We start from the raw sequence: 25901 nt of genomic DNA on the forward strand, positions 1-25901 counted from the left end.
TTAATTTGTAGGAAAGAAGTTTTTTGAAAGTATCATTAAAAATCAGATGCTTTAATATAATCTATTACTAAAGTTTTCCTTTTCCAAAGTAATTACCAGACATATTTTTAAATAATGGTTTAAAACTTACTTCTTTTCTAATCCATTCAGGGCTGCTACTGTATTACATAATACGTAGAGAAGACCATTATCCAACAACATATCTGCTACCTTAGAACAAGAATTTAATATTTGGAGAAGAAGTAGGAGAGCATTATGCAAGAGTGTGTTGTCATATAGAGAAGTCTCTATTAGTCCCAGAACAGGAATGACAGCCCACTTCTGAAAAAGTCCCATGTTTTTCACATCTTCCAGATCAAATCTATAACAAAAATACACAGTTAAGAGCACATGAGAAGCAATTAATCACAAAATAAGAAAAATGATTGCAATATGGGCCATTTTGTTAAACTGATTTTTGAAGCTATAAAAAATAAATTTGGGGCCCTGGCCGGTTGGCTCAGCAGTAGAGCGTCGGCCTGGCATGCGGGGGACCCAGGTTCGATTCCCGGCCAGGGCACATAGGAGAAGTGCCCATTTGCTTCTCCACCCCCCCCTCCTTCCTCTCTGTCTCTCTCTTCCCCTCCTGCAGCCAAGGCTCCATTGGAGCAAAGATGGCCCGGGTGCTGGGGATGGCTCCTTGGCCTCTGCCCCAGGCGCTAAAGTGGCTCTGGTCGCGGCAGAGTGATGCCCCGGAGGGGCAGAGCATGCCCCCTGGTGGGCAGAGTGTCACCCCTGGTGGGTGTGCCGAGTGGATCCCGGTCAGGCGCATGCGGGAGTCTGTCTGACTGTCTCTCCCCGTTTCCAGCTTCAGAAAAATACAAATAAATAAATAAATAAATAAAATAAATTTGGGAAACAAGGATTATTAACCACTTTTTTTAGAACACAGACTTCCTCAAAATATAAGATAAAAGATATTGTTAGAAGTCTGTGCCAAGGTAAATACACTGCTGTCCTACTGCAATAAGTAAATTCCTCAAGGTCTGCCATTGGTCTACTTAATAAGCAGGAGACACTAAATCATAATAACAGGACATTCATTTCTCTCTATCATAGACAGAACTTCTGGTTTGGAAGAAAATATCCTTTTATTTTTGTGCTTGTTTGCTAATCCTTCAGCATTATGCCAGGGTCAGAGTTCAGTAATCAGAACACCAAGAATTCCAGATGAGGGACAGGCTCTTCCCCCAGATGACCTCCTCCATGGATCACTCATATCACCTGCTGCTGCAGCACACGAGCCATCTTTCTGCTCAGTAACCTCCTCACATTAACACTAGACATCTAACCTGAACTCTCACTTTCTTTCATTTGAGGCAGCATTTCCGTTTCTAGTAAATAAAATACAAAGGAGGAAGTTATGTTACAAAGAAGAACACATGGAAAATAATAAAATGATTCACCTGGAAAATGACTTCTAACAGATTTTTTTTTCTAAAAGTGACCAAATTTTGTTAAGAGCCAGTTTCTTAAGTTTTACATTTAAGACAAAAGATCCTCAATTATGGTAAAGGGAAGAACTCACTTACTCTTCATCAAGGCCAATATGTCGACCAAAATACATTTCTATGAAGCATTCCAATAGCTCCTGAGTTCCCTGATGAAGATACAACTGGTTGGCTAGCAAGGCAAAGCCACGATTCTTCAGAAATTTATCTTTTTGTTCCTTAGATGCTCTATTAAAATACGCATCTAATAGCTATGGAAAAAAATTAAGACAACATAGATATTGTATTAGAATTTTATATAATGTACACAAATCAGATATTATACTTATATTTGTAAGCTATTATTTAATTTCATGTGTATAGAACATAGAAAGCTAAAAAAAATGCCACCTCTAGCAAAACAAAATAAACCTTGTTTCTGACTACTACAGAATACTAACGGGGACACTATCTTGGAAATCTTAATACCTTTGATAGGAAACTAGCTTTTTAGTTGAACATGGACACCTAGTGAACTGGCAGCCTAAGTCAAGTATATGCAGAATATTAATGCCTAATTCTGAAAGAAAAAAAGTCAGTCAACACTGTCCTATGCTCTCTTGGCAAGTGCATATCTGTGTTGTGTGTGTTTGCGTGGCACCTAGACCTCTGTTCTAGACTTCTTGACAGGTTATTTATCCTAAGCACAGGCCTAGATTTCTATCCTTTCCCAGCATCTTAAATGTAACATGTGTAAAACCAAGTTATCTTTCCTTCCAAATTCACTTGTTGCATGGTTTTGTTCTTAGAGCACAGTAGCACCATCCTCCTAGACTTTAGGGCTTACATTTTCTTGTCCTGACTCCCCATGTGTTAATTAAGAAGGTACTGCTCCACAAGTCCAGCTAATGTCTCTCTAGTCCAGGGGTCCCCAAACTACGGCCCGCGGGCCGCACGCGGCCCCCTGAGGCCATTTATCCGGCCCCTGCCGCACTACCGGAAGGGGCACCTCTTTCATTAGTGGTCATCCGCATCCTGTGCTCCTGGAGTCCTGTATGTGGCGGCATCGCTCACGTACAGTACTACTTCCAGTGACGTGGGATGCACGTGTCACGGCTCCAGAAGCACGTCATATCACTTGTTACGGCTAGCAGTGACAAATATGGAACCGGACATTGACCATCTTATTAGCCAAAAGCAGGCCCATAGTTCCCATTGAAATACTGGTCAGTTTGTTGATTTAAATTTACTTGTTCTTTATTTTAAATATTGTATTTGTTCCAGTTTTGTTTTTTTACTTTTAAAATAAGATATGTGCAGTGTGCATAGGGATTTGTTCATAGTTTTTTGTTTGTTTGTTTTTAATTTTTTTTTTATTTTTATGAAGCTGGAAACCGGGAGAGACAGTCAGACAGACTCCCGCATGTGCCAGACCGGGATCCACCCGGCACGCCCACCCGGGGGCGACCCTCCGGGGCGTCGCTCTGCCACAACCAGAGCCACTCTAGCGCCTGAGGCAGAGGCCAAGGAGCCATCCCCAGTGCCTGGGCCATCTTTGCTCCAATGGAGCCTTGGCTGCGGGAGGGGAAGAGAGAGACAGAGAGGAAGGGGGGGGGGGTGGAGAAGCAAATGGGCGCTTCTCCTATGTGCCCTGGCCGGGAATCGAACCCGGGTCCCCCGCATGCCAGGCCGACGCTCTACTGCTGAGCCAACCAGCCAGGGCCCATAGTTTTTTTTATAGTCCGGCCCTCCAACGGTCTGAGGGACAGTGAACTGGCCCCCTGTGTAAAAAGTTTGGGGACCCCTGCTCTAGTCTGTCAGTCCTTTGAATTCTCACTGCCCCAGATCAGGACCTCGTCATTTTTTCCCTGAGTACTGTGCTAGGCTGCTCAGAAACTACTGCACCTCACCCCCTGCAATGACTCCCTCACAGTGGTGATAGACTCTACTTCTCAAAATATATATACATATATTTACTGCTCTGTTTAAAAAGCTGTCTATGTTCACAGCATAAAACAAACACATCTTTTGCACAAATCCTTCCCTGGTTCCCCCATCTGAACTAATTGCTTTCCTATGCTCCTGCTCTTCTTTCTTACTGGTGCCATTGAAGCACTCATCACAGAAGTCTTTACATTTTACTTAGCTGGGGGTATGTCTCTCAACCTCACTAGACTATAAAATCCTTGCATCGCCTGACCAGGCAGTGGCGCAGTGGATAGAGCGTCGGACTAGGATGCAGAAGACCCAGGTTCAAGACGCCGAGGTCGCAGCTTGAGCGCAGGCTCATCTGGTTTGAGCACAGCTCACCAGCTTGAGCCCAAGGTCACTGGCTCGCGCAAGGGGTTACTTGGTCTGCTGAAGGCCCGTGGTCAAGGCACATATGAGAAAGCAATCAATGAATAACTAAGGTGTTGCAGTGCGCAAGGAAAAACTAATGATTGATGTTTCTCATCTCTCTGTACCTGTTTGTCTGTCCCTGTTTATCCCTCTCTCTGACTCTCTCTGTCTCTGAAAAAAATAAAAATAAAAAAAATGCTTGCATGTCTGAGCTTATATTACTCCCCTTTGTACTCCTCATGACAACCAGCCCAGTGTTTTGCACATGAAATGGAAGCCTAATAAATAGAAGTTGAATTGCAAGTGATTAAACAATATTCTACACCTACATATTTATTTATATATTTATTTAGTACCTATTATACACTAGACATAAGATATCTACCCTCATGGACCTTATATTTCAGATTAAAAAACAAGTATACAAATAAATTAAAAGTTATTACAGTATATAACTAGGATAGATATGAGAGCCACTGTAGAATAAGTGAGGAACAAGGCTAGAAGGAAGCTATTTTAGAAGGTGATCAGGGAAAGCTGCTTTGAAAAAATGACATCTGTCTAAAATCTGAGACTACACTGTAGGAGACATTTCCAATGAACTGTGTTCCTCATAATTGGTAGACTTAAAAACCACATTGATATGAATCAATGTATGGAAGAAGGCTTAAAATTAGATGTGAATAAATATGAAAATATGAGTAAAAACATTATAATGGACTGCTTGCAACTGAGCTATTTTTTTTTTTGATTTTTTTTTTTTATTCATTTTAGAGAGGAGAGACAGAGAGGAGAGAGAGACAGAGGGAGAGAAGGAGGGGAGGAGCTGGAAGCATCAACTCCCATATGTGCCTTGACCAGGCAAGCCCAGGGTTTCAAACCGGCGACCTCAGCATTTCCAGGTCGACGCTTTATCCCCTGCGCCACCACAGGTCAGGCATTTGCAACTGAGCTATTTTTAGCACCTGAGACAGAGGCTCAAGGGAGCCATCCTCAGCACCTGGGGCCAAGGTGCTTGAATGAGCCATGGCTGTGGGGGATAGGGGGAGAGGGAGAGGGAGATGGGGAGAAGGAGAGAGGGAGAGAAGAGAGAGAGAAAAAAGGGGAAGGGAGAGAGAAAAAAAGGGGAAGGGTGTAGAAGCAGATGGTTGTCTCTCCTGTGTGCCCTGACTGGGAATTGAACCTAGGACTGCCACATACCAGGTCAATGCTCTACCACTGAGCCAACTGGCCATGGCCTCATTATTCTTAAGTATAAAAAAGCTTTAGGTTTACTTTAACCTATATATATTCAAATAATAAATCACACATGTTTATTTTTTCACATTAAAGCCACATCTAGTATTTGCCCTTACTTTAATAACTCCTTGCTGTATAGCAGGTGATGGGTGGTTCACAAGGACCAACAGCACATCTGCTTGAATAAGCTTGTCCATCACGTCTTCAAGCATAATGTCAGGCAGGATGAGGAGAACTCCACTTAAAAGCTCATATAATCCACAGCATATAGGAACCAAACAATCTTCAGTTACACTAAAACAGATGCCAAAAGTCTTACTAACACAGTATCAGGGAGACAAGGACACAACGATTCCCTTAAGAATAAATCTTATAATTTCCTTCTACTGAAGAGTTTTTCTCAAATAACCATAAAGAATTAAATCACAAGATTGCTTTCTTTGAGAGCTATTTATGGTTCTGTGTTTGGTTAAATATATTATCTAGTATTAAAATAAGGAAGAAGGTATACTTGTCATTAAAAAATCTTATATTATAAGAAATGACTCAATGAAGACATTTCTAGAAGTGTAAAATTCTTAAAATAGTAGTGAAAAAAAATGTAAAAGGTGGGGTGGCGCACAGAAACAGGTAAGTACCTGTGAGCATTTGCAGTTTGGTTGTAGTTTGGCTCATAACCAGGAGAAAAGGCAAAGTTTCCCCAGTCTTCACTATTCTTTTCAACAAGACTTGGCCAATGGCTGATGGCTGAAGACCCATTCTGGGAAGAAAAAGCCAGGCCTAAGCTTGCAGCAGTGCTGTGGCTTCGCTGGAATGAGGCCAGTCCCTTCAGGTAGTCAGGGCGCTGCGGGCAGGACTCATTCCCAGGGCTGTCACTGTCTGCTCTGGATTCTGCTTCCAACTCTTTCTGATCAACTTTGAGTGCCAGAAACTCCAGTGCTCCTTTGGGGACACCACTGACAGAGGCTTGTGCTGAAAGGGCAGCTTCTGTCTCACAGACAGTTTTTGCAGACTCACAGCTACTGAAGAATGCTTCCTCTTCGCCTTTTTTCAGTGTCTCTGAACTCCCTGGAGGACCCCATTTCTCAGGCTCGGAAGCAACATGATTATCCACAGTATCTTGTAATGCATCAATGCCATAGTCCGAACATGCAGTCAATCTGCATGGCGGCATTACAGGAGAAGTGGGAAATGCTGGCAGGCTTCTAGAACGCCGTAGGTTGGCAGCTGTCTGCGGTGGAATAATATGGGAGGAACTGTTTCCTGGTAAGAGTAGATAGAAAAATATTACCTAAAACCTGTTAAGTGGGACTACCCCCCAATCTACACTCTCAGTCACAACCACAACAATAACCCGTTTACCCAGCAACGTTAAAAAATCCAGATAGGTCAATGTTCCTAGAAACTAATGCTTAAAATTCTTTAGTGCCAGAACTATTTTTCTTTTAACTACTTTATAACAAAAATCTTTCAAAAATGTGTATCTTTTACCATCTACTTAACAAAATACAATATTGACTGAATGACTCAAAATCATTAGGACTGATGATTCTACTATAGTGAAACTAAGTAAATTCACCTGCAGTCACTAGGACACACTGTGACAGAGTGCAAAGAGTGGGCTTGCAGCTCTAACTGGACTCGAATTACTAGTTCTGTTAGTTAGGTGGTCCTGGGTAAACCATTTGATTCTATGAATACTAGTTTCTGTAAATGTAAAATGATGGCTTGGAATGATCAACTTTGAAAGATGCTTTAAGGATTGAGATTGTATCTGTGATATGCCAAGCACAGTACCTGGCACAGAACAGTGCCTGATACATGGCAGTAAGAGTTGTCTTGTCATTATTACTAGGCTAAATGAAGCCATTCTCTCTCCTCCACTTCTGTAGTCACTTCTTGCCTCTATTAGTGAGAAGCAATAGCTTTTTCCCTTCTTGCTATAGCTCTCCAATTTCCTGTTTGTATAATAATCTTCTATGGAGGAGACCAGAACAATCACTCATCCTAAGTGCAAGAGACATAGGTAGATGCTATGGTGTGGTCTATGGACCAGTGGCCAGGGATCAGTGACCCTATATGACTGTTAGTAATGCACACTCTCAGGTTCCATTCTTGGTCTACTAAACTGAAACATGGTGGCAGGCCCATGGGACTACGATTTAACAAGCTCTCCAGCTGATTTCTGCATGCTAAAACTTGAGAAGTCCTTATATAGAAAAACTAGGCACTGAATGAAATGTTTTAGGGCATAAACTTTGTGGTAATAAAATAGCTCCACAGCCTGACCTGTGGTGGCTCAGTGGATAAAGCATCAACATGGAATGCTGAGGTCGCCAGTTTGAACCCCCAGGCTTGCCTGGTCAAGGCACATTTGAGAAGCAATTACTATGAGATGATACTTCTTGTTCCTCCTTTCTTCTCTCTTTCTCTATCCTCTCTAAAACCAATAAATAAAATCGTTTTAAAAATTAAAAAAAAAATAGATCCACAGGTCAGAAGTTTTTTTGGGGTTATTTCTGGATTTTGGACGGAGGGCTAAGGCTACTAAAAGATTCTATTCAAAGGAGCTGGAAAAGGTCCTGGCTGGTTGGCTCAGTGGTAGAGCGTCGGCCCAGTGTATGGATGTCCCGGGTTTGATTCCTTGTCAGGGCACACAGGAGAAGTGCCCACCTGCTTCTCCACCCCCACATCCCTTCTCTCTCTGTTTCTCTCTCTCTCTCTCTTTCTCTTTCCCTTCCTTCCCTCAGCCATGGCTCGATTGGTTCAAGCAAGTTGGCCTCAGGTGCTGAGGATGGCTTCCTGGCCTCTGTCGCAGGTGCTAAAAAAATGGCTGGGTTGTTAAGTAATGGAGCAATGGTCCCAGATGGGCAGAGCATCGCCCCCAAATGGGCATGCTGGGTGGATCCCAGTCAGGGCGCATGTGGGAATCTGTTTCTATGCCCCCCCCCGACTAAAAGAAAAAAAAAAACAAAGGAGCTGTAAAAAAAGACTATTTGAAAATGTTTTAGAATGATGCACGATCATTTTTAAAAATAGACATTTCTTATAAAATAAAATTAATTGAAACATAACCTTAACATAGTATAACAAAAGGCTGTAAAACATGCTACACAATAATTTGAAACATGTTGGGAGAAAAACAAAACTGGATGTTAACACCCATAATCCTCACTCTACCTGCCCGTCTCTCTGCCTCACTTGGGGCGTTTAGTAACCTGTACTGCATGCAGCTGCCAAGACCAGGTGGTGCTGACAGTAAAAGCAACATCTCATGAGGAACAGGCCCACGGTCAGGAGAGGAAGACACACAACCAGGACACGCACCTGTTTGTTCTCTATAACGGTAGAGATGAGGTAGTCTGCTAGGAGTAAATTAGGAAGGTAGCAAAGCACAGTAAACTTAAAGACTTGAACATTCTTGCTATAAAAACACAAGAGAGAATTAAATCTGAAATACAGAGAAAGTACAGGGCAGTCTGCATGGCAAGGCCAGCTCCTGTTGCAGGCCCTGTGACAGCAGGAGTCCTCAGCAGTGGCTTCCTCCAGCAGCTTTCGGCAGTGTGAGGGTGGTTAGGGTGCAGCAAGGTGAGGGTTTTTCAAGCCAAGAATGCCAAAAAGGCCAAGAGGACAAGAAAACTGAGCATAGTGCCACAGAAACCACTGGCTAAGGGAATCTAGGCTAGCTGAGGAAAACAGGCAAAGGAGAATTTGGGAGGGTGATAAAGAAACCAGAAGATGGAAGCCTGTGACTGGGGAGTGAAACATAAATTTCAGAGGTGGGACACAGCCTTGCTGCTGTTGTAGTCCAGGATAGATGCACAAACACTGGCAGATAAGGTTGAGGGTGGTTAGAGTACTGGATGGCCATTTGCATGGCAAGTGAGGCTGTCTAGGATGATGAGTTCAGGTGGGAAGCCAAGCACACTTTCTGAAAACAGTAGGAAAATAAATCAGAAGCTTAAAGACAAATGAGCATAAGAGGGGACAAAGCTGCAGAACAAGACAGCACGAGCCCCATCCATTCCCTAATCAGGAGTCCCCAAACTACGGCCTGTGGGCCACCTGTGGGCCGCATGCGGCCCCCTGAGGCCATTTATCCGGCCCCCTGCCGCACTTCCGGAAGGGGCACCTCTTTCATTGGTGGTCAGTGAGAGGAGCACTGTATGTGGCGGCCTTCCAACAGTCTGAGGGACAGTGAACTGGCCCCCTGTGTAAAAAGTTTGGGGACCCCTGCCCTAAATTCTCCTGAGCATCTCCTGTTACACTGACTGACAGCCACTGATACCAGCAAGCGGTGAAATGGATTCCTTAAACACATCTATAACTTTTATTTAATCTTTCTTTTATTTAATAGCAGGTTGTACTGTAGTGCTGAAACACAGACCCTTTACGTATCTACTACTACTCAGAACTAAATGGGGAAAGTTTATACTTTCATTCTTGTTATTTTTACCTTCAGGTGGTGAGGCGGCAAAACCAGATGGGCTTATTGCCATCAGACCAGGGCTGGTGACGGCCCTCCCACTGCTGCTGGAACGCCGCAGGGACATAATCGACTCAACTTTCTCCTGGAAGATCTTGCCATCTAGAATGAAAAAAAATCTGAGACAGTAAATTTTTTTTAAAATTTTATTTAGACACTGATCAATAAGAGTAAAAAAAAAATTTTTTAAAAAGGTAAAACAAAAATTTAACTTTAAAAGCAAATTAAGTACTTATTTTTATAAAAATACAAAAGATATTAAAAGTGAAAAATATGGCATATTTTATACTAATGTACATCTCATTTGGACAATTTCTACTATAGTTTTTTCGTGGACTATTACTATTTTCCTTGAATTCCTGCTATAGTTAGTATTTCTATAGTTGAACTGTTCACTTTTTATGCCAATCTGATTTCTCTAAGGAGACTGTTCACCCATTCATTGAGGAAAGGATTGTGTATTTTATTTTTATATATCCCCTTCATGATCTTTTGGATCCAAAATTGATACTATGGCTAATCTTCCTTTCTGAGCTTCATATTTTAAATCCAACTGCTTCATATCTTAATTGTAACACAACTGCAACAGATCTAAACCTGAATTTTCTTTCTGTGCTAAACTCACTCTTCTTGTTCTATTCTCTGGTTTGGTAGAAGCATGCATTTCCCACACAGAAACCTGGAGCCACCTCTGACCACTGCCTTTTCCTTACTCACATCAAGCAGTCTCCAAGGTTTACTGACTTTATTTTCTGTTTCCTGAAGGCTTCTCATCCCATGCATAGTCTTACAAAGCAGGCTCTTAACACCTGTGACCTGGATTATTGTCACAGACTTCTAAATGGTACTCATAAGGGACATGTGGTCGCCCTCAAATCCTCATTGCTGCCAGCATTCTATCAAAGGTCAACCATGCTTAAAATCTCCCAGTGGCTCTCTGTTGCCTCCTTACCAGTCTGGACAAGCACCTTGTCTTCAAGAATCTCCATATCTGTCCCCAGAACCTGTTCCAGCCATTTCTCTTACATTACACTTCATCAAAACCTATTTTCTCACAGATCCCTACCAAGCTGTTTGCTTTGCCTGGATGCCCCTTCCCTTCAACTCCTACTCAACCTTTAAGAAAAGCACAGGCATCATTTCCAGCAAACATCCCTCACCATGATCTATGTTACCAGGAAACAAGATATGTATATCACTGGGCTTTCCATAATGTAATTAGCTGGTGATGTCTCTCTCCCCTCTTCTAGGCTGTAAGCTCTGTAAGGGAGGGAACCAGACTTGACTCTGCAATTATCCTGCTCCCAGGTCCTTGATGGCACTTGAATCACTGAATCTGTGCTGAACCTAACCAGAGTCATGCTGTTCCATTTCACTAGAATTTTTCCTGCAGCTGAATCAATTTATTCATTTACTACATTCCTTATGTAAAAATGTCTCATTTACAACAATTTTTCCTCTCTAAATTTACTATCTAGCTTTCTTACCACATTTTCCTAGTTCTTTTAAAAGTCTGATTAGTCCATCTTTCTCTTACACTGATTACTCTTTCTTATCCCGCCCTCTCAATAATATTATTGCTAATAGTTCTATCCTATTGGATAGGGCAGTTTCTAGCTTTTCTTCTCTCTCTCTCCACTTTTCTTCAGTGGTCTCATCTATTCTTAGAGCTTCAACTCACTTCTTAGTGGGTAGTTTCTCTTTCCTCATTTTTGCTGCAATAATTTACTTACACCACATCTCTTTGCTTAAAACAAACAGAAACACACACACACACACCCCTTCAGTGACCCCTAACTAGAATGCTACAAGTTCAAATTCTTACATCCAGTGACCTTAGAGGAAAAAATAAATGACAGTCCCAAACTACATTTATGGTATTATTTCTCACCACTCCTTTATAGATTCCTGATATAGGTAAAATTCATTATTCTCTATTTTCTCTTTCTCTTTTCTCTATTTCTCCTCCCTTTATGTCATTCTCTTTACCTGGAATGCTAATTTTCCAATCTACCTATCAAGCTCTACCTAAATTCCTCAGTGCCTATGTCACATATGTAATCTATCAAACCTTCCTTTTCCACAGCTGTCCAAGGAAGCCCTCACTCCTCTGAGATCTGTCCGTTCTTCTGTTGTATCTGTTTGGTACTTACCAAGCACTGTTTCTCACTATAGTTACTGGAGGTAGTGCCTCCTTTCTCCTCCTGGCACTTAAGCTCTCTGAAGGCAGAGACTGTGTGGTTCACGTCACAGCCCTCTGCCCTGTCCCAACCACAGTGTATAATCAGGGCATTTTCTGTCACACAGAGGCCATTCAAGAAATAGCAAATAAATGTGGATGAAATAGGGAGAAAAAACAAAAGTGGAGATAGTAAAAATCTAACAAAAATGATCATACCTACCTATGTGCAAAGAAAAGTAGAAGTTTGTGGGGTTGTGACAAACATAAGTATTAGTAGGAGGGTGAACTGCTAAAAGGAAATTGAAGATAATTGTCAATAATTCCAAATCTGGAGGAGATCCAAGGACTTCTGCTATAATTTTCACAAATGATCTACAAACCTCTCGGGGCATGGATGTAAGCTGCCCCTCTTTGTGTTCCTGAAAAAAATAAAATCAAACTCTCTTTTAGATTTAAAGAAAACTGTTAATGGATATTTTCTAGTTAAGCAAGATACTCCTTTTAAGATAGAATTATGTTGATTTACTTCTCTGGTCTGACATATTTAGCATTACATTGAGTTGCTATTTCTCAAGTCAAGCAACCCTATTAAAAACTCATTAAAACCAATGGCAATTTAATTCTAGCCAATTTATCTTAATTGACTGAGGCAAAGTTGTATTCCAGCACCCTCAAGCATTCCAGTTCTGCTCACTAGCTGTGTGACCTTGGGCATAGTTACTAACTCCACGTGCTGCCTCATACAATATGGGAGTGATACAGTATTACCTCATAGGGCTGATTGAGAACAGAACAGAGTGTTGCATACAAATGTTATGACTATTGGTGCTGTTATCACTGCTCTCACCACCACTTCTGCTGCTATCAGAAGAGAGGGAAACCCCTGATAAACAAAATCAATGGCATTAACGCAGCATGCCCCAGTTTACAATGTGCTTTCTCACAGCAGCTCTGATTGGTTTTATCCCTCATTCTAGACCACAAGGGCTCCAAGTAGTTACAACTTAAAACACACAGAAAACATGAAGGTAGTGTGGCAACAACTCAGACCTCTGCTTTCTGTAGTGTCAGCTGCTGCCCAGAATAATGAGATGTGGCAGACTAACAAGTAATTACTAAAAGTAAAGATGGAGATAAATAAGTTATATTCTCCCATTTCATCTCCCCGGTGGGTAACAGCTGGCCTCTAGATGAAGGCTATGGGAGTTAAAACTTCCTCATCTTCCCTCTCCCCATGTCCAAATGTACATCTCAGCATCTGCTCTTCCTCATGTGCTCTTCCTCATCTGCTCTGCGTTTTGCTAAATCAGAAAATGTAAACTCTAGATGGTGACTTTGAAACAGTTTAGTCTGACTACCTCGGATGCAAGAAGAGAACACGGAGTCTACAGAAGCAGCACAGAACCTCTTTGCCAAGGTCTCCCAGCTGCCAGTGGCTATGCCAGGATGACAACACCTGTCTGCATTCTCAGACTTCCAGTCCAGTGCTGTTTCTGCTATGAACAGTTGCCCTTTTTCTAAAACCACACCCTTGTACTGTCCTGAATCTCCTGGTCACCACCTCAGTCATTCATTCCTAGTCCATCCCAGTCCGTGTTTCTTCAATCTTGCTCTTTCCACTGACTCCTTACACCTAGTCACTGGTATCCTATTGCTTTCTTTTTTTTTAAAGTAAGAGGGGGGACACAGACAGGCTCCCACATGTGCCCCAACTGGGATCCACCTGGCAATGCTCATCTAGGGCCGATATTTGAATAAACCAAGCTATTTTTAGTGGCTGAGGGTAACACACTTAGAGCAATCGAGCTATCCTCAGCTCTGTGGGCAGATACTTAAATCAATTGAGTCACTGGCTGTGTGGGGTAGGTGGGGAAGAGGGAGAGATGGGGGAGAGGAACGAGAAGATAAGCAGATGGTCACTTCTCATGTGTGCCCTGACCAAGAATCAAACCTGGGACATCCATATGCCAGGTCAACACTCTATCCACTGAGCCAAACAGAAGGATCAGGTATCCTATTTCATTAAAAACAAAATAAAGCAACCCCCCCCCTCCAACCATAATACCTAAACTTGACTGACTGGGACCCTTTTGTTAATATTCTGTGTCTCCTTTTGCTGCTGGACTTTTTGATCATTTATTCTCACCACCTCCAATGATTCTACTGCGTGTGCCGCCTAAAGTCCCTGACATCTCACTCTTTCTCATCTTCTGAAATCCTGCCAGCCATTCAGAACAGCCAAGTTTGCAGTCCCTTATGTCTACATGTTCTTTGAACTTTGTACATTATTTGGCATAGACACTGCCTCTTTCTGGGCAGGATCTCTCTTCGAGGACTCTTTTCTATATCTCTTTCTATATAGCTCCTTTGTCCTTCACATCCTGAGATGGACGTTTCCTGCAGTGCATGACCCTCTCACCATGCTTGTTTATTTTTAATGCCTATCTATCCCCATGGCTTCACTCTTCACCAGTGCAGACCAACCCCAACCTCGCTCTCTAATCCTCTCCCCACTTCCCACCTTGCACATCTCCGTGTGTAGTGGTCACTGCCACTAAACGTCCACTATAATCTCAAATGCAGAAAGTGAAAATGACAAAAAAACAGCATGTTTCATTCTTCTTTCTTGGATGGTACTATCATTCCTCTCATCTCCCAGTGGAAAATCTTACATGATATACTTCTCCTGCAGCTTCTACTTAACAGAATCCATCCCTTTCATATTTGCTCCCTACTTGTACACATCCACTCTTATTACCCAAGTTCAGGTCTCCACACTACATTCATGTACTAATAGGACTGCCTCACAGACAATGTACCACCCAAGTATTATCTTCCTTAAATACTCTGAGAGACCTGAAAGGCAACAACTAAGTTCATGTCTCTATAAACTTTCTACCACACCTAACACAAAGCTAGTCTTAATAAATAACTGTCAATTTGATTAACAGGCTCTTTATATAAAGAAGGGTGAAGAAATATACTTTACAGGAAAAGGATTGGTACATGGATTTTTCTAGCATTTTAGAAATGATATAAAAGTAAGAATATATATATTGAAATGTAAAAATTTATGTGTTACTTTTCTGACATGGAATGACTGAATAAGAACTTCACACTGTCAGTTCTTGATCAGGTAGCTTGGTGGATAAAGCATCATTCTGGCACCAGAGTTTACAGGTTTAACCCCTGGTCAGGGCACATAAGAGAAGCAATCAGTGAGTACACAACTAAGTGGAACAACTAGGTGGAACAATGAGTTGATGCTTTTCTTTCTCTCTTTTCCTTTCCCTACCCCTTCTCTTAAATCAATGGAAAAATTAAAAAAAAAAAGTACTTCACACAGTCAGATAAACTCACTGAAAATTGACCAACAAGTTTCAAAGTGGACAAAGAAAGTGACTTAGAGGACCACTGAGGTATAAATAATATACAAAATATTCAGTAAGCAAGGAGTGTGAGAGCACTTTATTATATTCCTGAAGACAAGTCTAATTTATTACAGGGGACAAGAAAGACAATAATGGTTTTGTTTTTTTTTTAGGATTCCTATATTCACTCAATACAGGGTGGGGAAAAAGTAGGTTTAGAGTTGTGAGTATGTAAAACAGAGTTTATTCTTGTACTTTTATTTATTAATTACTGTATTATTCTCCATACAAACAACTGTAAACCTACTTTTGCCATACCTTGTACACTGATGCCTGAATGTGCCAGGCACTGGTATTCCAGTATGAGCAACAAAAGCATTTCTCTGCTCTCAGGAGGTCCACAAAGGAAAATAAACCACATTGTCACATTTGACATAAAACTAACAAACTGTATATGCGCAGAATAAGTGAAAGTGTGGAAGGGAAAAAGGGCTGTCCTTTTTATTTAAGAAATTTGGAACACGGTTTAGTCAGCAACAATCATGTCTCAGATGAACTTCATTGGCTACAATACTGACCCTGGGCAAAGCTCAGAACAAGTTAAACTTTCACTATTGCTGATGTTCAAGAGACCACAAAATTACTATATCCCAACAAAAAGAAACACCTAAGAAATCCAGTGGTATAACTGAGTTAGGAACAATGACAGTATGAAGAGCAAACAATAAGAGAAAGAGATTGCGAAATCCCATAGTATTTGTTGGAAGAAGGGATGCAGGAGAGAAGAGAAGAAAGAAAAAAATATTTTATTGAAGGTCCCACAAAAATTTGATTCTATAGTATTGGGTTACTAAACAGATGTAATTGCAAAGAATATCTCCAAAAGTAAAACTACATGAAAATTACCTGCAAAACCTGACAAGTGAGTAGAAAGTGATGAACGACTCGTGCATTCAGTAACTGCTTAATGTTAAACAACTGCTGCTGGTGGTCTGCGCGGATGAACACTTCCAGAGCTGCCAGCAGAGTTTCCCAAACACCTGGCTGGGAAGATAAACACATACCAATCAGCATACAGTTGCTGAAGAATGTGCTAGGTGCTTCTAGAAGACCTGCAACATATTGTTTGTTGTGTATAAATTCCAGGCCAAAGAATAAATATGTCTGAAAATCATTACTCCCAGGCTATTTTATTTTTTTGCTCAATACATCATTTCTAAACACATATATTAAATGCAATATATTGAATAACATTAAGTGCTTTAGAACATTAACATTCCTACAGCATTAAATGATGGATAGTATTTTCAAAAAGTGTATTATCTTGATATTTATTCAACATAGAGAAATACACCTTTTCAACATAATTGTTGACAATTTATTTTCAAAAAACATTATTGGCCCTGGTTGCTGGCTCAGGAGATAGAGCTTTGGCCCAGCGTGTGGACATCTGGGTTAGATTCCCAGTCAGGACACATAGGAGAATCGACCATCTGCTTCTCTCCTCTGTCCCCTCTTTTCTCTCTTTCTTCACCTCTTGCAGCCAGTGGATTGCTGGTCTGAGCATAGGCCTTAGGGGCTGAGGATAGCTCAGCTGATTTGAGCATTGGCCTCAGACGGGAGATGCCGGGTAAATCCTGGTCAGGGTGCATGTGGGAGTCTGTCTCTCTATCTCCCCTCCTCTTACTTAAAATAAATAAATAAGTAAATAAAATACTGACATATTCGATGACATAGGTGAACCTTGAGGACATGCTAAGTGAGACAAGCCAGTCACAGACAAATTCTGAATGATACCATGTAAATGGAGCATGATCTAAGCCAGTAAAAGAAACACCCAGACACAAAGGAGAATAGTGGTTGCCAGGGACCGGGGGGAGGGAGAATCGGGGAGTTATTGTTCAGGGGGCACAGCTTCAGTGAAGCAACACGACAAGGTTCTAGGGAGTGCTATACAACAAAGTATACATTGCTAACACTGTGCTATAAGCTCAAAAATCATTAGAGGGTAAATTTATGTCATGTGTTTTTACCACAAAAAAAGTACATGCCTCTGCTTTGCTCCATATCTTCCAGTCCAGCAGCAGCTCCTCAAGCAGTTTAACATCCTGGATTATAGCTTTAGACTCCACATCTAATTTAAACTCTCCATTCTCACTGATAGAAAGAATATCTTCACCACAGCAACCTTCAAGAAGGGTCTATGGAAAATGAGCATCAACATATGATGGATTAATAATAGATTAATCCCAAAATTCAACAGATACATTAAACTTTCAATCTTAGCAATCATAACACTAAATTCAAAGGAAAACTGGTGAATAATTAAAAATTTCACTAAGTATCTTTGTTTTGCAAAACAGTTCAAATAATTAGAAAATATTATACAAACTTCTAAATATTTGTACAGGATTACTCAGTTTCAAACATGGGGTAAGATAAACCATATTCTGATTTTTTATTTTATTTTTTATTTTTTTAGCAAGAGAGAGAGAGAAAAAGACAGAGACAGACAGAAAGGGAGAGAGATGAGATGCATCAAAACTCGAAGTTTAAGCCCTGGCCGGTTGGCTCAGCGGTAGAGCGTCGGCCTAGCGTGCGGAGGACCCGGGTTCGATTCCCGGCCAGGGCACACAGGAGAAGAGCCCATTTGCTTCTCCACCCCTCCGCCACACCTTCCTCTCTGTCTCTCTCTTCCCCTCCCGCAGCCAAGGCTCCATTGGAGCAAAAATGGCCCAGGCGCTGGGGATGGCTCTGTGGCCTCTGCCTCAGGCGCTAGAGTGGCTCTGGTCGCAACATGGCGACGCCCCGGAGGGGCAGAGCATCGCCCCCTGGTGGGCAGAGCGTCGCCCCCTGGTGGGCGTGCCGGGTGGATCCCGGTCGGGCGCATCTCCCTGTCTGACTGTCTCTCCCTGTTTCCAGCTTCAGAAAAATGCAACAAAACAAAACAAAAAAACTCGAAGTTTAGTTGTTTGACCTTTGGGCTGAAGCCAGTGACCATGGGGTCATGTCTATGATCCCATACTCAAGCTGGTGACCGTGAGCTCAAGCCAGCGACCCCACACTCAAGCTCATGAGCCTGCGCTCAAGCCAGATGAACCCATTCTCAAACTGGTGACCTCAGGGTTTCAAACCTGGGTCCTCAGGATCCCAGGTTGACACTCTGTTGCGCCACCGCAGGCTGTTTTAGTATTTTTAAATTCAATAAATCTGTTAAGCTACAAAACCTGTCCTAAAAAGTGGTAAGGACTCATGCCACAAATGTTTAATCTTGACAGTCTGAAGAGTTGGGGCAGAGGCACAGGTAGAGAGGCAGTGTCTTTTGCTTCGGTACTATACCCTCAGAAAGAAATACTTTCCCAATGTTACTGCTTTTAGCTAGAAAGATATCTAAGTATGACAGCTGGATGATAAGAGCTAAAATGGCTTTAACACTCCAACTCTGCTGCATTGTGGCCTCAGGGAAATGCTTCACATTAGCTGTCTGGAGAGCTGAGGCAGCCGAAGCAGCAGCGTTGCTCAGGGTTTCGCTTCCCTCACCTAGAGGGTGAGAAGCCAGCCCAGGAAGCACCGCTGGGCTCATCCAGACCTAAAAATTCTACGAGTGTATTTTTTTCTCTTAGTCTTCTAAAATGTTTCAAATAAAAGTAAAATATAATTATTTAAATGATGGAAAAAACCTGAAGAGTATTTTAGTTTGATTAAATTCACACTTGCAATTCCTTCACTTCAAGAATAACTGAAACACAAACTCTACTATTGGGAGACTTTAATAAAGAAATATCACTACTGCACATGAAACTATGAGATAAACTTTATGAACACATACCTTCAAAATGTGAAAGCCTACAGTGCATTGTTGTTTGATCAATACTTGGTGAATCATGGAAAGCCCATTACAATTTTCTAATTCATGTATTCTCTCTTGGTTGTATTTAATTAATGAAAGTATAACCCTCAGTGCTAATGCCTGAGTTTCTTCACAGCTACTGAGTTCCACAACCTAAAAAAAAAATGGATATTATTTTTTCTGACTTGTTGAGAGTAAAAATTTAACATATGATTATCTGCTATTATATAAGCAATCCATTAGTTTCATTTGAAAGCTCATTTTTTATTGCTCACATTTTGTAGTTATTTAAGAATCATAAACAAAACTGAAAGACAAATTCCATGCTCTTTAGTCTCTAAAATAATAAATGAACTAAAATAGCATTAACAACCTAAGAAGTCAATAGCATTTTATTAGTGATCTAAAATGTCACTAATGCCTCAAATTTTTGCTAATAGTCAATGAACAAACAGGCTCTGGTTCATGCTGTGAGAGATAAAAAGGAGTAAAAGGCATGACAGCTGCCCCCAGTGGGTATACCACCTAGTCAAAAGAGATGTGTGCACAAACGCCATGGGTTAGGTCTTGCCCATCCATTTGACCAATACTTTCTCACAACTATTACATGTAAGAAACACACACATTATGATAAAAGGGTAATGAGACAATACAAATGCCTCGAGGGCATAGAAACTATTGAGTCCACTCTGCCTGGGTCAAGGAAGCCCACACAAGAGAAGCTGGCCTGGAGAGAGCGAAGTCCTAGGACAAGGGTCGGGAACCTATGGCTCACAAGCCAGATGTGGCTCTTTTGATGGCTGCATCTGGCTCGCAGACAAATCTTTAATAAAAAAAAAAATAACGTTAAAAATATAAAACATTCTCATGTATTAAAATCCATTCATTTCCTACCGCTCATGTTCATGGTTGCGGGTGGCTGGAGCCAATCACAGCTGTCGTCTGGGACAACACCAAATTTTTATTGGATAATGCATAATGTACACGGGTCATTGTATGGCTCTCACAGAATTACATTTTAAAACATGTGGCGTTCATGGCTCTCTCAGCCAAAAAGGTTCCCGACCCCTGTCCTAGAACATCAAGGCAGCAGAAGGGAGGGTGAAGGTCTGAAAGTAGAAGGCTGTGGCAGGCTGCTGGTTTGGCTGAATGGGGGAAGTCAGGCTCAAAGGCTAGGCTATGCAATAGGATTTTTCAGGAGACTGCCTTTCATTTTTGGAGGGAGGAGGAAAGTTACTAAACAGGGTTTCTAAACTTTAAAGGTGGAAACATACTTTGAAAGGCTTAAATGAGTTTAAAAATTAACTATTTTCTCTAAGGATCTAGTCATTAAGTAGCAGTGGTCATAACAAATTTATATTCAATAACGATGAAAGAGGAAACATTAAGGGTATACATTTTAAAATTATACAAGCTATAAAAGTAGAGCAAAAAATGTTGATGAGGTTGGCCCTCGCCAGTGGCTCAGTGGATAAAGTGTCAATCAGGTATATGGATGTCCCATGTTCAATTCCCATCAGGGCAAACAGAAGAATCGACCATCTGCTTCTCCCCTGCCCTCTTTCTCATTTCTCCCTTTTCTCCTGCTGTAGCCAGTGGCTTGATTGATTCAGGTATCAGTCCCAGACACTGAGGATAGCTTGGGTGGTCTGAGTGCGTCAGCATCAGCTATTAAAAATGGCTTGGTACTTGAGCATCTGCTCCAGATGGGATTGCCAGGTGGATCCCTGTCAGGGCACATGCGGAGTCTGTCTTACTATACCCCCTCTTCTCACTTAAAAAAAAATCGACGAGGAGTTCAATGAAGAGCTTTTACTTTTATTTTTTTAATTATTTTTAATTTTTATTTTGTGATAGAGACAGAGACAACACAGAGAGAGGGACAGATAGGGACAGACAGACAGGAAGGGAGAGAGATGAGAAGCATCAATTCTTCTTTGCAACACCTTAGTTGTTCATTGATTGCTTTCTCGTATGTGCCTTGACGGGGGGCTACAGCAAACCGAGTGACCCCTTGCTCAAGCCAGTGGCCTTGGGCTCAAGCTGGTGAGCCTTACTCAAACCAGATGAGTCCACGCTCAAGCTGGCGACCTTGGGGTTTAGAAACTGAGTCCTCCACATCCCAGTGCGATGCTCTATCCACTGCGCTACCAACTGGTCAGGCAAGAGCTTTTACTTTTAAAACACCAGGGTGGGTCTTTAACTAGATACTCAATGCAAAATAAAAGTCTGAAAAAGTCAGAGGAGGAGGGGAAAGACAGCTTAGGGTATGGTGAGCCAAATGCTAACAAAGCATTTATAAGAACAGTAACAACAAACACTGATCTGTTCCTTACTGCAAAACTATTATAATTAAAAAAAAAAATGGTTCCATTAAAGAGAGAAAGCCAGGTAGGGAGGCTAAAATTTTAATAATGTTACAGAAGTTATATTTTGGGATAAGAGTCTGAAGATGAAAGATGCTCAGGGCTGCTTTGGTTAAACAAGGGTACAAAGGCCCAGGAAGCAGAAATGGTTTATAACAAAGTGAGAGCATTTGAATCCCCCACTTTGAATTTCAGCCATTCCTAAAACAGTCAATACAAACTTATGACTGTCTGCCTACTTCAGGAAAGATACTTCCCCTGCCCTCAGATGGCTAAATGAAACAAATAATTAAACAACTAAACAATTTATTCTAATATAGTATTCACACCATGAGTCAAACTTTTTATATTTCTTCTTCTCTTTAAAAAAAAGAACAAACTTCAAACCCAAATAAACTATTTTTGGTACTTATTTGCTGACCCTTGTTTTTTTCCATATATCTGGAAGCTTCAAGGGAAAAATGAATTTCACAAACTTCATTTTAAAGAATACATTTCTTCTATATTGTCACTACAGCATAAATTTTTTTCCTCATAGGGAATTTTAATCTTATAATTTAACATTTAATTACTGCAATTACATTTCAGGATAAAATAAAACTTCTAAAATCTTCATTAATTAAAAAAGACATTAACCATATGTGGCAGAAAGCTTGATGACACCTTATATAATGTGATTTTTTTATATTAAAAGTTTAATATAGTTGTTTAACTTTTTTTGTAACCAAAAAAAGACCCTAAAATTTTTAGCAATAATGAAAAGTTTCTCTTTAGTGAAAATGATAATTGATGATTCTTACCCTTGCAAAGAGAAACACAAATATTCCGGTTCCCCCAATCTCATGCAGAATGCCTTGGACTGTTTTACACTCCGTAGGTAGGATATTCTTCAAATGATTTAGTTCCAGTGAGATGCTCTGAATGTCTTTAGAGCTGAAAGGTCTTTGAGAAGGTTGGGCTTTCACTTGACTTTTAAGTCTAATAACTGGCTCATAGATGGTGTACTGAGCAGGACAACAAGTTGTATAAACAACAGAAAGGCTTTCCTGAAACACAAATATTTTCCCTCAGTAACAAAGTTTAAAAAGTTATCAACTAGCAAATAAATACTCCAAATTAAAAAGACACCCAACAAGTTTTTTCTTTGTTTAAGAGACAGATATTACATTAAACAGAGATGAAACTGAGACGCAAGGTGGCTCCCCACAAAGGAACATGTCTCATTTAGCAGTTATCACATTATAAACCACATTGAGGCTGAGATATTCCAGCTTTGCTCACTTTAAAATAAACATGAAATTATACTATTATCACTAACAACAGCTATATCTTATACCACATATATTACATGTCATGTGCTATTCTTTGCACATAAATATTGACCAATCTTTCAACCCTATGAAGATGGGAATTCAGAATCAACGTATTCAATTTTTTCCTTTTCAATTTACGCATGAGCTTGAATTTAAAAGTGACTCTACAAATATGCAATATAGAAATGACGTATTTATTATAGAATCATACTTGAAACCTATATAATTTTATTAACCAATGTCAACCCAATAAATTTAATAAAATTTTAAAAAAGTAACTCTAAAATCAGATATTGCTTAGTATTAGAATAAAATCCCAGACTATCAGCCCACCTAAAATTGAGTAGAACTTTCAAAATTTATCCCACACAGAGGGTAATTTCCATCAGCTTCTGACTCCCTGTCAAGCTTCTATTAACTATAGTCATCACCCCTTATCCACTGGGGAGATACCCCAAGACCCCCATTGGATGCCTGAAAGCATGGACAGTACCAAACTCTATATATACTGTGTTCTTCCTATACATACACACCTATAATAAAGTTTAATTTATATATTAGGCACAGTAAGAGATTGACAATAACTAATAAAATAGAACACCTAACAACATACTGTAATAAGTTATGTAAATGGCTTTGGGCCATTGTTAAGTAAAATAAGGGTGATTTGAACACAAGCACTGCAATACTGTGACAGACAGTTGATATGGTCACATCGGGAGCTACTATGGGACTAACAGGCAGATAGCATCTATAGCAGAGATGCTGGACAAAGGGGAGATTCACTCCCCGGGCAGCACGGAGCAGGATTGCATGAAACTTCGTCATGCTACTCAGAATAGAACACAATTTAAAACCTATAAATTGCTTATTTTTGGAATTTTCCATTTACTATTTTTGGACTGTGACTGACTGTAGGTAACTGAAACTATGAAAGTGAAACCACAGACAGGATGGTGGGGACCACTCTAATAATTATGGTAAATTTAAAATGCAAAATGCACTGGGGGGAGTGTGTGCTTAGGGAAATCACAACCTGCCCATTCAGTGTCTTCTCACAGAACCCAAAGGGGCCTTGGGCTTTGGTCATTTTCAACCCATGGCAATTAAATAGCTTGGTAAGACACTATATAGCTTATCTGCATACCAAGTAAACTGACTACGATATCTACTGTAAATGATTATGCTGGTAAAACAAACTTTTAAACCTGTGTTGTCTCCGTCAGAAACCTGAGAGGATGCCTGTGTACCTGAATAGTCCCACCTGACAACACTGTGCCAGGAGGAACCATCTCAGCCTGACCACTCACTCACTCAGGACCTCAAACGCCCCCATTATTAAAAATTAAATACCCCTTAGGTAGAAAAAGGTTGTAGGCCCTGGCCGGTTGGCTCAGTGGTAGAGCGTCGGCCTGGTGTGCAGGAGTCCCGGGTTCAATTCCTGGCCAGGGCACACAGGAGAAGCGTCCATCTGCTTCTCCACCCCTCCCCCTCTCCTTCCTCTCTGTCTCTCTTCCCCTCCCGCAGCCAAGGCTCCACTGGAGCAAAGCTGACCTGGGCACTGAGGATGGCTCTATGGACTCTGCCTCAGGCACTAGAATGGCTCTGGTTGCAACAGAGCAAGGCCCCGGATGGCAGAGCATCGCCCCCTGGTGAGCATGCCGGGTGGATCCCAGTCGGGCGCATGCGGGAGTCTGTCTGACTGCCTCCCTGTTTCCAGCCTCGGAAAAATGCAAAAAAAAAAAAAAAGAAAGAAAGAAAGAAAAGAAAAAGGTTGTATGCTAGACCTTTAGTTAAAGTCCACAGGTATCTACTCTACATCTACTTTGCCACAGATATGTATTTAACACCACCTAAGACATAAATGTTTTACAAAATATCTACTAGAATTTCTTCTTAACTTCGGTCAAATGTTGTAGCTTTAAAATATAATTTCTTTTAATTGTGAAATATATACCTCATTAACAACAACAAAATATATTCCAAAACAGTAGCTTCATTCAGTGAGAAATCTCTCTGCCCTGTAACTATCTCTCTTAAGAAGGAAGACAAGAAAGGACACAGTGTGAAGGCCACATTGACCAGTTTACAGATCTAAGAGACTATGAAGGCTCAGATTTCCAGTTGCTAATGAGAAACATTCTTCACAAGCTCCTAAAGTGTACATTAGTATAACAAAATATTAGAATACATGAAAAGCAATCTCAGTCTCATATAAGCAGAGTTAACAATATTTTGAAAGCAAAATTCCTAGTTGTTACTGATACTAAAGAAAAAATATTCCAAAATCTGAATATATGAAGTTAAAACTAATATAAAACACAGCCTTTATTATTAAGTATTGAAAGGAAAAAAATAAGCACTATTTTTAGGCTAATGTGTTATATTTTGAATACATTATAAACATTTTTCTTGAATGACTGATAGTATCAACTAAATTAAACTGATACTTAGTAAACAAATGTTCCAAGGAAAAGGGGATGAAAATTTGAAAAGAAAAAAATTTCTAAAGTCAATGTACTTCAATTTTTTTCAGAAAAAACATATTCTGAGGAAAGAAATTATTGAGAAACAGAAAAGAGAAACATTAGACATCTAATTCATAGCTAATTACATGTTCAAGAAACATATACAGGTACAGTTACTATAAAGTTAATATTAAAATGAAAACTTACAATTAAGAGACCAATGTCCACATCTTTCTTGGTCATAAAAAGTTCTCTGACTTGTTCACATTGCAAAATTTCTTTGTCAATATACTTGGAGTAGTCATTCAGAGGCTTGCCATATTTACAAGGCATTATCGATGTATGGTTGGGTCCACAAGCATATAGATAAAAGGCCTCGTGTGAGCCAATCTTAGCTCCTGAGTAAAGAAAAATAAAGTCACTTATTTGAAACATTCTAATCAGAATTTTCCACAAGCAAGAAACCAAGAATTTTTTTATGCCAGATCATTTCAGTTGTTCATATCTTATGAAATTGATTACATTTCCAAATTGATGGAAGATGAATTAATACATATAAAGTTAACTCTTGATAAAAAAAATCATGAAGTTTCTATCTGCTCCTTAAACTAGATAACAGGGTATTTTGTTTTCTTTTGCTTTTCAATAAACGGAAAGTATACATCAGTAAATTCCTTTTTAAAATAAAATGTGAGGCCCTGGCCGGTTGGCTCAGTGGTAGAGCGTTGGCCTGGCGTGCAGAGGTCCTGGGTTCGATTGCCGGCCAGGGCACACAGGAGAAGTGCCCATCTGCTTCTCCACCCCTCCCCCTCTCCTT

At 40.6% G+C, this 25901-nt stretch overlaps 1 protein-coding gene across 2 annotated transcripts in view; it reads right to left on the reverse strand.

Annotated features, from left to right (window-relative positions):
- Positions 1-25901, reverse strand: part of LYST (lysosomal trafficking regulator) — a 281303-nt gene that overhangs the window by 164085 nt on the left and 91317 nt on the right. For both annotated transcript variants that reach the window (XM_066235524.1, XM_066235534.1), the window contains exons 15-25: positions 25292-25482; positions 22104-22349; positions 18917-19090; positions 17135-17288; positions 15994-16127; positions 11937-12135; positions 9505-9636; positions 5687-6311; positions 5165-5342; positions 1572-1741; positions 131-361 (exon numbers count right to left, since the gene is read on the reverse strand). In XM_066235524.1, the coding sequence (XP_066091621.1) occupies positions 131-361; positions 1572-1741; positions 5165-5342; positions 5687-6311; positions 9505-9636; positions 11937-12135; positions 15994-16127; positions 17135-17288; positions 18917-19090; positions 22104-22349; positions 25292-25482 (2434 nt within the window). The remainder of the gene's footprint in view (positions 1-130; positions 362-1571; positions 1742-5164; positions 5343-5686; positions 6312-9504; positions 9637-11936; positions 12136-15993; positions 16128-17134; positions 17289-18916; positions 19091-22103; positions 22350-25291; positions 25483-25901) is intronic.

Source organism: Saccopteryx bilineata, chromosome 1, assembly GCF_036850765.1.
Source record: "Saccopteryx bilineata isolate mSacBil1 chromosome 1, mSacBil1_pri_phased_curated, whole genome shotgun sequence".
Lineage (NCBI taxonomy): Eukaryota > Metazoa > Chordata > Mammalia > Chiroptera > Emballonuridae > Saccopteryx > Saccopteryx bilineata.